Source organism: Fundulus heteroclitus, chromosome 4 (genome assembly GCF_011125445.2).
Source record: "Fundulus heteroclitus isolate FHET01 chromosome 4, MU-UCD_Fhet_4.1, whole genome shotgun sequence".
NCBI classification, from domain to species: domain Eukaryota; kingdom Metazoa; phylum Chordata; class Actinopteri; order Cyprinodontiformes; family Fundulidae; genus Fundulus; species Fundulus heteroclitus.
This window is the reverse complement of record NC_046364.1, coordinates 40,077,204-40,088,360: the sequence shown is the minus strand read 5'-3', so window position 1 is coordinate 40,088,360 and position 11,157 is coordinate 40,077,204. Positions and strand designations below refer to the sequence as shown.

The 11,157-nt window shown below is 37.2% G+C and overlaps 1 protein-coding gene across 1 annotated transcript; it reads left to right on the top strand.

The window, feature by feature from the left end:
• Positions 1–1,292: 1,292 nt before the first annotated feature.
• Positions 1,293–4,856, top strand: mis12 (MIS12 kinetochore complex component). The gene is made up of 3 exons (XM_012880956.3): positions 1,293–1,314; positions 1,800–2,263; positions 4,343–4,856. Exons 1-3 carry the CDS (start codon positions 1,293–1,295, stop codon positions 4,628–4,630), a joined length of 774 nt encoding a protein of 257 aa, XP_012736410.3. The 3' UTR covers positions 4,631–4,856.
• Positions 4,857–11,157: the final 6,301 nt, after the last annotated feature.

Here is an 11,157-nt window from a genome sequence, read left to right as displayed (position 1 = left end):
GTTGTGCACTGATGAGGCTGTGTGAATGTGAAGACTTTGTTTCTTTTCTCAAAAATGGACAGATCAGAAAATAGTTTATCATTCGATGTAAGTTAGCTTTCTACGTAATTCATATTCTACAGTCAGAGCACACCATCAAGCAAACAGCTAATTCTGAAGCTGTATGTTTAAACTGTATCATTTAAAAATAATAATAGTCATTCACTTAACAAATTAGATGGAAAAATCTACTGTGTTGGATCTGGCCCCAGGGGTCCCATATAACAACCTCTGGTGATGGGTGACATGTAATATTTTTTCAAAAAACTCATTAGCTCCCTTGTCCAAGGCAAATCAGTTTTATAAATAAAATAAGAATTTGCATAGTAATATCACTTTCTCGTCAAGACCAAAAATTTGAAAAATAATGAAAGTAAAATGGTTACGACATTAATTGTGACCAATAATTGCCAATTGCTCCTGTTGTATAACTGATATTAGATGATTGATGAGTTGACAGAATATAAATTCAGCCGTTAACTTTAAAATCAGTCATTTACTTAAAGGTTTCATAAAGTTTTGACACCACTTCTTAAATTTTTAGCCAGCAGCACATCAATGAGAATCCCGCAATAGTCCATTGAATAGTTTAGTCTACTACAAATAAGAAATTTTGTTAACTTAAAAATTAGGCCAATTACTGACAAGAATATAAACCTAATTGAAATGTTTATTAATGCCTACAAATAAAAAATTAAAGGGAAAATTATTTCACTTATCTATAAAAAACTAATAGATCTCAAAAACAATTTAACCCTATACATATCGAAGCAAGATGGGAGAAAGAGGGCAATTTAACAATAACAGAGGAGGAATGGGTAATAATGTGGAGATACCAATAGGCATAGAATAAATCTCTACAATGGCAAGAATTTGGATGGAAAAATCTGATAAGATTCTTTATCACACCTGCCCAGAAATGCCACTATAATGGAAATTCTCCTGCATGTTGAAGAAAATGTAGAAATCAAAATGCAAACTGGGACTGCCCAATTATAAAAGATTACTGGAAAGAGATCAATAGTTCCTTACAAGATATTTTCAAGCTGATGTAATTTGGTATAATTCCTCAAGAAGCTTCAAAAAGAAATAAATATTTGATGACTATCTTATTAACAGCAAGTAAGAAAAGCATTACAAGAAAATGGTTATCACAAGGCAAACCAACTTTAGACAACTGGATCGACATAACATTTAACATGTTTAAAATGGGGAAAAATAACAGCCTCTCTCAATCACAAGACTGAACAATTATGTCGGTGGTGACAGATATGGGTAGACTATGTAAAACTTAAAAGAGACCAAACTTGATTAAATCTCCTCGACAATCCACTCTCCTATATCCTAGCCTTATTTTATAATTATTTTATATTGTGTTTTTCATTGATTTATTTATTTTTTGTTGCATTTTTGTTTTGACTGTTATAATGCAATGGTCTACTTGTCCATCTTAATTCAAATGTTGTGTTGTAGAGGCCTAAGTTTATGTAAATGATACTTTCCTGAGAATCAATAAAGATAAAAAATAATAATAATAATAGTTTAGTCTACTACAGCACAAAATGTTTAAATAAAAAAATATTTATTATATGCATTTGCTACATTTTATTGTTATTTATCTATTTGTCCGCTGTTATAGCCAAATAAACAAAATATGAACTGCTTTCGAGAACTCGCGATGTGACAATGCAGCAGTGTCCTGCCCTACCAGGTGGCGGCGGTAAAGATCGGCGCTTTGACTTCCGCTCAGCACTAAGAAGAAGAAGAAGAAGACGCAGAAGACGCAGAAGAAGAACGTCAGCCGTTCAACATCGCGCGGGAAACAGCGTCAGAGATGGATCCTGTAGAGGCAGGAGAGGAGGAAAACTACCACTTCTCTGATTCGTCTTTAAACCTCTACGAAGCGCAGTTTTTCCGCTTCACCCCTCGGACCTGCATGCTGCGGATCAACAGCGCCTTCCATGAATGTCTGTGCGACATTTTAGCCTTGGTGGAGAAGGTGTGTGTCCGGGAGCTGGGGAAGGGCCAGCCGGACGGGGCCGAGGAGAAGCTCCGGTTCAGGGCCAGAGAGTGCAGCCGCCAGCTGCAGCAGTTCCTGGAGAAGCGCTTCAAGCAGCTGTCGGGGCGGATGGAGGCGCTGCTGATGAGCCGATGTTTCACCATACCGCCGAACGTCCTGCTGCCAGAGGACCGCTCCCACAACAAATGCCCGGAGGACGTCCAGGTGAGGGGAGGGAGGGTCACACTCTGTACGATAACCAAAAGCATCTCACTAAATCCCTTTTCCTTTTACATTTGTTGGTGTTTTATACGATTTAATTTTCCATTTAATGTACATGGACAGAACTAAGGGCTGGACGATAATTCAATAACAATATACATCAATCGATATGCCTACTCCGATTTCTTTTGTATTATTATTATTATTATTATTATTATTATTATTATTATTATTATTATTATTATTAATAATTTTTTCTCATTTTCTTTTGGATCCACTGTATATAGGAATATACACTGTATATAACTGATTCACCTTTTCCTACTTTTGGCACCTTCTCCTGACTATTGGCTGACTATTGAGCTGATGTGACAAGTGAATTTCTCCAATGTGAGATCAATAAAGACTATCTTATCTTATCTTAGACGTATATCGATGATAGAAAAAAAGGTAAATAAAAAGTTCAACAGTTGAAAAGTTTTTCCTTTTTGCATCCTAGCCTATCATGTTGGCTAATACTAGTCTTTACATCCTCCCAACCAATCACAAATGCAGACCCAGGAACACTCCGTCACCAAGCCCCGCCCCCTCTAGAGAGTTCACAAAGCTCGTTTTTTTAAAAAAACTTGTAGTTTTGGTAAAAAGTTAATTGAATAATTGGATTGAGTTTGAGTTCAGTGGTTGTGTATTCTATATCTATAAATAGGTCATTAAGCAGCATAAAATGGTCAGGGCTGCACTTACCGTATATGTTTTGAATTTGTTGATAATTATTGATCAATATGGTTTTTATTTTATCAATATTGTCCAGCTCTAACTCAACTTATATGACGCTTTTCCAGTCATACTGGCCACTCAAAGCGCGGTACACTAGAGCCACATTCACCCAATCGCTCTCACTAACACGCACACACACACTTGTACACCGATACGCAGCTTGGCAGCAACTTGGGGTTAAGTGTCTTGCCCAGGGGCACATCGACACATGACGAGAGGAAACTGGAATCGAACTCACAGCCTTCCGATTGCAAGACGACTATGCAACCCATCAAGACACAGATGCTGCTTGTTTGGTTTGAAGAATGTGGGCCAACAGCGGTGCTTTAATCCCTGATTTACACAAAAACTTCTTCCAAAGTTTCTTTGTATTTTTTCTCGGTGGTTGCCATCATCACCATGATAAAAACAAAAAAAAGAAAGGATCATCTGAACTGATTTTTTATTTTATTTTTTTTTTAATCCACATTGACTTTCATAAGGTGTTTGTCATGGGCGTATGTACAGTTTCCACGCAAAGTGTTATAACTGAGACCCCGGGTCTCTGAATGGCACAAATCAGGGTCCACAATATTTGTGTCAGTAGCTGTCTTGTCATGTTCTCCCCCTGCTGACTGTGGATCCAGCATCTTCAGAGTTATCACTGGCTTCTTGGCTGGTTGCACGATTATCTCGCTCCTTGCCAGGCGGGTCCGTTCAGGTGGACGACTCTCTGCTGCAGCCTTGCCAAAACGCTACCGGCTTTTCTCATGGATTGAACATGGACTCTCACTTTTTGATGCTTTCCTTCCATCCAGTCGTCCTTCGTGTACTTTCTCTTCTTCACGGTTTGTAGTTTTTTGCTGGTTTCATATTTAAAACCAGGCCGTTGTGCATACATGTTCAAATGCATGATTCCACACATTACTGTGGTTTAATGATCCTCACCAGGAATCCAAAATAGGCAAAATCTTACACGTAAACGAAGCATATGCGCGCATAATGTTTTTATTCGTTTGAAATTCTGTAATAATTCTCTAAAGGGGACTTTTAGACGCACAGAAATACGACAGTTTTATGGGTGGAAGTCTGAAGCACTGGGGTTTAAAAGCTTTTCGGTCCCGTTAGGTTTAAAACAAACTCATCTTCCTTTCCCGCACTGTTTTACCAACATGGAAACAGACGAATTATGGGCAAACATTTCTCTGGAAGTTAAGAGGAAAGAATAAAATCATTACAATATTAGCATTTTTTTTTAATGTCTGGTGTGTCTCTATAAGTCGTTGGTGATAAATACATCTTCTCTGTTGGTGCTGCTTCATACAGGAAGTGCTGAAGGTGGAGTCCTCCCTAGCAGACCTCCACAGAGCCTACGAAGCCGAGGTTTGTGCCAGACGAGCTCTGCTAGCTGAGCTGGAGGAGCAAAAGGAGGTGCAGACGCAGCTGGACGACATCCTGGCGTGGGTCAGAGAGATGCAGGCAGCGTGGGCGAAGGAAGGACACGGCAGTTTCCAGGAAAGCTTCTGCCTCGTGATGGATTACACAAAGAAACTGCAGAGGGTTGTTAAAGAGGTTCTGGTCCACAGCAAAACCCTCAACGAAACTGAAACCTGAGGTGTAAATAATAAAACGGATGGGTAACGTTTTAATGTTTCAGGAGTTCATTTTTTTTACTTTTTTATTTTTTGTCCAGGTGTTCTATACATGCACATTAATCAGCATTTAGCAACAATAACAGCACGTCGACTTTCCACAAGAAGCAACACCACTGGCGTCCAACAGGGGGCGCTCTGTTTGGATCTTTGGAGAAATGTGTGTCAAATAAATTAATTCTAATTTACCAAAATGTTTCAGGGTTGTCAGATATGACAATAAATGTCTGAGTCTTGCAGGGTTAGTCAATAAGTTTTAATTATTTGTATTTTACGGTCAGTAGTTGTGTTTTGAATATTTCTTTGTATGCTACTAGTTGGCTCACTTTCCTGTTCTTTATTGATCAACTCTTTAATTATGTTTTCATACACACATCAGTGTGTCTTTCATCTCGTGTTTTCCCTCTGATTTTTGGTTCTATTGGTTGTATTGATGTGCTGATCGTGTAGTTTTACTTTATGAGGTAAGAATATACTGTAGGTTGTTTATCTTACCCTTTGTTAGACATGTTGTGCATCTAGGAAGGATGTTTGATCTGTTGATAAATCTTTTATACAGTACATTACAATAGTATTAATACTTTTACATATTTCGTCATTTTACAACCACACACTAAGATGCATTTTATGTGGTTTTTAAGGAATAGATAAACACAATGTGCTTTCAGCTGGAAGGAAAAGGATGCTTGGTCTTCAAGTTCACAGAAACCATTAACCTTCAAAAGTCATGATTACCCGTCACCTGTTAGACGGCTGTTGGTAAAGTTTAAGGGTTAACCAATGGAAACGATATCCCAAAGAATATGCATACTTTATAAACGCTTTGAACGTCTCACATCTGGAAATGAAAGAGAACGACACAACTGCAAACCAGTGTCGCATAGAGTCAGAGTTACGACAGACTTTGAACTTGCTGACAACCGGTCAAGTGCTTCATGAAGCCCCCAATAGTTCCAAACCGGGGGGGGGGGGGGGGGGTGGGGGGGGGGGGGGGCTCTTTTCCCTTCATAATTATTGACTAGTCATGTGCTCAAATTACTTCACGAACTGTATTGTATTAAAGTATTTTTTTTAGGAACGGCAGCAACATTTGGATCGTTACTCCCCACGCATTGTAGGATACATTGGGACTACAGCTCTTATTTAATTAAAAAAAGGGTGTTTATGCAATAAACTGATCAATATAAGATGTATACAGTGGTTTATAATGAGGTTTTGCATGTAAAACAAACCAAACAGGAGTTATATCACCAATTCTCTGCATGCTAGTGTGGGAATATAGACCTTGTCCTCCAGCTTTTCCTGCTCCAGTCTACAGTTCTTTAGTTGGCAGAACTGAAGAACATCCTTCAACATAGCATGAGCATCACTGTTTTCAGGACTTACTCCTATATTTCCAACAGCCCCCGTGTTTAGCAGATGTCAGTCTGTTTTATCTGGTATCAGAGGGAAAATGAGCTGAATGGTAGAGCTCATCTAAATAAAAAAAAGTTTTAAATAACTCAGAGGAAAATATGGGGCTGGAGATGTTTTCACTGACAACCCAGGGTGAATTATTTTCTGTGGAAGACACAATTGTACATTTTTTAATGTGAACTGAGTAATACATATATGGATATGTATATTAACCCAGTTGATTGTGCATTTAAGCTTACAATTATTATATATTAGTAATTCATTAAAATGTTAATTTAAATAAAACTTTCTGGTTAAAATCCTATTAGGTGATAAAAAAGCCAGGTCAATTATGCAAAAGAAAATAACCAAAATTTTATTATACAAGGTCTCTTATTATACAAAGCAGGCACCAGAGGGGAAAAAACTGAGGGAGGAATTAAAAAGCAAAAAAAAAAAAAAAAAAGAACAGGAGAATTTAACACTGGAAAAAAATATCCAGTCCTGCAAAATGAATTTTTGACTATGGAAAAATATTATTTATAACCTAAGATCGATGAAGGTCGTTGGTATAAAGATTAGATGGTGCAAATGCACAAAAAAAAAACAGAATCTGTTTTTATTGCATGACCAGACTACAAGCTCCTACAGAATATGAGGGAAGCTTTTTGGATGTGACATTTTTCTGCTGGCATGAAGCACAACAAGATGGAAGTAAGTGGTGACTTACCATTTCAGTCATTAATTGGGAAAATTACAAGCCAATTATTGTAGAAATAGTTGAGTGAACAGCTTCCATAGGACTTTTTGTCACCACTGACATGGGCAGTCAAAATCAGTTTCCTGTACTGTTAATATCTCCATTTACGCTGCTGTCTCGGATGGATTGTCTGTAAATAATCAATAAATAAAACTAAATTGACCATTTCAATCTCACAGAACAAAAGCTAAACATGTTTTTTAGTTGAGATGGTTTATCCAATTGAACTAAAATAATTTAACGATTGTGGACATCGCAACATGTGGAAATTTTCCTTCTGAAGAATAATTTTGTCCTCTGCCTCTCTGAGGCATTCAGTCTCAGTAGAATATATTTTAAAGCTCAGACGTTGCAAAAAAAATAGAGAATTATAAACTTTGATAATATCTAAAACTGCATCGAATATTTTAAAAAGCTGCATTAGACTGACTGAAATAAACCCATTTAAAGCCGTCCAGGCTCGTCCACCATTGACCCATTTTAGTACGGAACAGTCGGCTAAACTCGGCAATGGCAAAACAATTTGTAATTCCATCCACTTACCGCATAAAATGACTCCGAAACACAGCGAATGAACTGCAGCTGCATGACCCACGTGACTTCTGTATTCCATTCTTTCTATAGAGGTCTATGGAGGTCTATGGAGGTGTCACCATTCTCTGTTATAGCACTAAGACTTGGCCGCAGTGGCGGTTCTACACCAAATTTACCAGGGGTGCCAAGGTGAGTCCAGTGTTTTTTCATAGAGCCACAGAACAAAAGAATAAAACAATGAACGAGCAATATTTAATTGTTTAATATTAAATTAGCCACTTGGAACTGCAGGTTTCAGACCCCTGATCTGGCAGATGAAAACTGTGATCCCACCTCAATATGGCTAAAGCTAAACATTAAACACCTTAATTTTTAAATCCTTTTTAGCGTTAGGATTAGGGGTAGGGTTAGGGTTTCTTAAGTTTCTTTGCCAGTGCATATACTTGTAAAAAGTGTATTGAATGTTATGTCTTTAGTACAGGGGCCAGGACCATTTCTGAAGGGGCACCGGCCCCTGTTGGCCCCTGTCTAGGACCGCCCCTGCTTGGCTGTCCACCTGAACTGACAGACTTGGCAAAGAAAAAATCTTCCTGAGACTCATGGTAACTGGAGAAGCTGTAGATACCCACAGCTCAGGTGGGGGAATCCATCAGTCTGGTGCTTTAGAAATCAGTGCCTGTATTCACAAAGATTCCTGAGACTAAAAGTTAGCTGTTAGTGATGTCATTTTAGGAAAAATCTTGGAATTTCCTGAATTCTAAGAATGTTTCCTTGGTACGATAAAAGTTATTCCACAGAGCATCTAGGCCTTAAGAGAGCTAGTGAGGAGGACTTTTAGGGAGCCTAAGAGTGTCTTAAGCAGTAAGATGGTGGAAACAGAGAGAGCTGATTGGTTGACCACCTAAACAGTGAAGGGAATGAGCACACAAACTACTTTAACAATCATACAATTATAAATATGTAGATAATATAAACTTTATCATTTCCATGGAGGGAAATTAATTAGTTTCAGCGACGTGTTGAAGGCGCAGATCTAGTAACACAATTTTATTGAGGATAAATAAATAACAGGAAAAATATTGAATATTCATTAATAAAAAGTGGAGAAATTTACAATATATGTATATAAAAGAAACGAGAAAGTATTTTCTTTCTCTTTCTCTTCTTTTCATGATAATGTCAGTAGCCTGCGTACATCCTGAGCCTTTTGTCTGTCTCAAAAAGATTTCATCATGGTAACACATGGTGACAAGGATTCTTGATTGATTGTTGATATGCACTGCTTTGTGTTGCTCTTTCACACAAAACTAAAAGAAAATATGCAGAAGTTTGTGGTTGTAACGTGACAAAATTATGAAAAATTCAAGATGTACGACATTAATCACTTTGGAAGGGACTATAGTTTTGCCGTAACCAAACACATATACTTTGTCATCAGTAGGAGGCAGTATCTACTTATTGTATTGATAGGATATAGTCAGTCTTGATGTTTTCTGTGTCAAGTCACTTATAATGACAAATGTTATAAGTATATATACAGCTATAAAAAGCGTTATGATACGCTGGTAACAACATTGCTAAATTAATGAAAGTTTGTACTCTTAAAACTCATATTTTTCATGTCTCTCGTTCAAATGTAGCACTGCAATGCCAGCTCAGGTCAGGTCAAACCACTAACCCGCACTACAGTGGAGTCAAAATGATTCATTTAAATAACGTTGTAATCCTTCATTGGGAGAATACTGGATGATGATTAGATTTGTAAGGCTACTGCAGACAGAACTTGTTTACAGTCCAAACCAAAAAGAGCAGAACTAACCAAGATGGAGAAACAACAGGTCAAAGGTAAACAGTCAGCATTTGTTTTAGCATTCTTCAAATGTGTTTGCCAGTTGTGACTGACATGAAAAATGATCAGTCCAAATGGAGAGGTGTGAGAACCACTTTCTGTTTTTAAGACTAACAACATCCTAATGATCACTCCTCGAAAGAGACATTCTGGAAATAACATTCGACGCAGCCTTACGCATTTTTTAAGAAACATTAGATTTTTGGTTTGCTTGAATTAAGTTTGAAAGTATTAAAAATACTTTACTTTTTTTTAAAGCAGGGTAGTTGAAACACAATTTTTTAGTACACCATGCAGATATACATTTGAAGCAGGTGTCAGTTTTATTAAGCAGACCTTTTTTATGGCAGCTGAATATCGTTTGCCAGGCTTTTAGAGGCAATATGGCTAAAGAAAGATTTATTAAACCCAACTGTCAAAATGTTTAAGAAGGAGAAAGCTACAGCAATGAGCTCTTCCTCCCTTTTATATTCTTCTTTGTTTTTATGGGACTGAGATGGAATTTAATCTAATTGTTTTTGAGAGCTGCTCCTCACTCTTGGTGAAAATTGTTGACTTGGTGCCAGGCTGTGAGGAGCTTTTATTCAGATAAGCTGCTTGTTTCTTAAATAAATTACTTCACAATCATCAAGTTTGCAGCTACTATTTTAATCATACGGTGAATTATAATGCTTTCATACCCTTCAAATGTTTCAAAGTTCTGCCAAGTGACAGCCAGAAGCATAAATGGGATCTAGGTTATAGCGAAACTTTTGTGGCATGTCTGTACCAGCTTTGCACATCTAGAGACTTATTCTTTTTTGCAAAAGCAATCCAAGCTCAGTAAGAGCGTCTCTGTATATCAAGTTTTATGTTTAGCAATAGATTCTCGATCTAGACTTTGGACAATTCTCAATCTCCTTTTTATTATTAATACTATTAATTGCCATTATTAAAACATTAATATGCTTTTGATCTAAACCATTTCAGCTGTGGTTATACATTTAGGGTTTTTTGCGCCCTTTACAGCAGGGGTGTCAAACTAATTAAATTTCTATATTGGGCCACTTTGGCATCATGAAGTCATTAAAAATGGCAGTATGGATGATACTTTTGATTTAATGATTTAATTTCTGTTCACACAGAAATATAAAAAATGCATAGTAATATAAAAGTAACACCCTTAGATCCAGTTTATACATTTTATATGCAAAAAAGTTGATATTGGAGTGAGTCACTCTTTAAATTATCATCATTCTGCCGCATCAATTCTTCTCTTTTTGGACATTTCTGGGTTGTTGTAATGTGTTGTGGGAAAACTGACATGTAGTGGCAGGATGCTGTTACTACACCATTTAAAAAAATAAATAAACATTCGCTACAGGAGGCACAGTTTTAGCCACTTATACAATTTAAAAGGATATATGTCTCTATTTCATGACATCATATGCCTTTTTTGGCTCTTGAGCAGCAGATAAATTGCCTTGACGGACCGGATTTGGCCTTGAGTTTGACACGTGGTATACAGGGTCTTCCTCTATGATTGCCCTGCGTTTAGCTACATCCATCAGCTTCCATTTCCCTGTTGGGATAAAAAAATCACCACCACAGAAGAATTCAGCTACCATCATGTTACACCTGGGGAAGGATGTGTTCAATGTTAGCATTCTGGCCATTCAAAGCCTTTTGCACATAGGCAGCCAAAATATTTACTTTTGTCCATCTGACTTAAGCACCTTCTTCCTTTGCTGTGTCCTCTTAAGTCGGATCTTGTAAACTTTTATCAATACACTTTTTAAATCTTTATCTGAAACAATGTGAAAACTTTGATGTTTTCCTTCCGTTTCACTATTATATCCAACTTTGAATCAGCCTATCACAAAAAATATCTTTAAAACACTGCAGTTCTTGATTGTAAAAGACAAAATGCAGAACAGTTAAAACGGTTTTAATATTTTTTTTGCCAGTGTAA

Coding starts and splice junctions, on each gene's coding strand:
- mis12 (XM_012880956.3), top strand. CDS start 1,293: ATGTCGGTGGTGACAGATATGG. Junction 1,315..1,799: donor GTCGGTGGTGACAGATATGG/GTAGACTATGTA, acceptor AGCACTAAGAAG/AAGAAGAAGAAGACGCAGAA. Junction 2,264..4,342: donor AATGCCCGGAGGACGTCCAG/GTGAGGGGAGGG, acceptor TGCTTCATACAG/GAAGTGCTGAAGGTGGAGTC.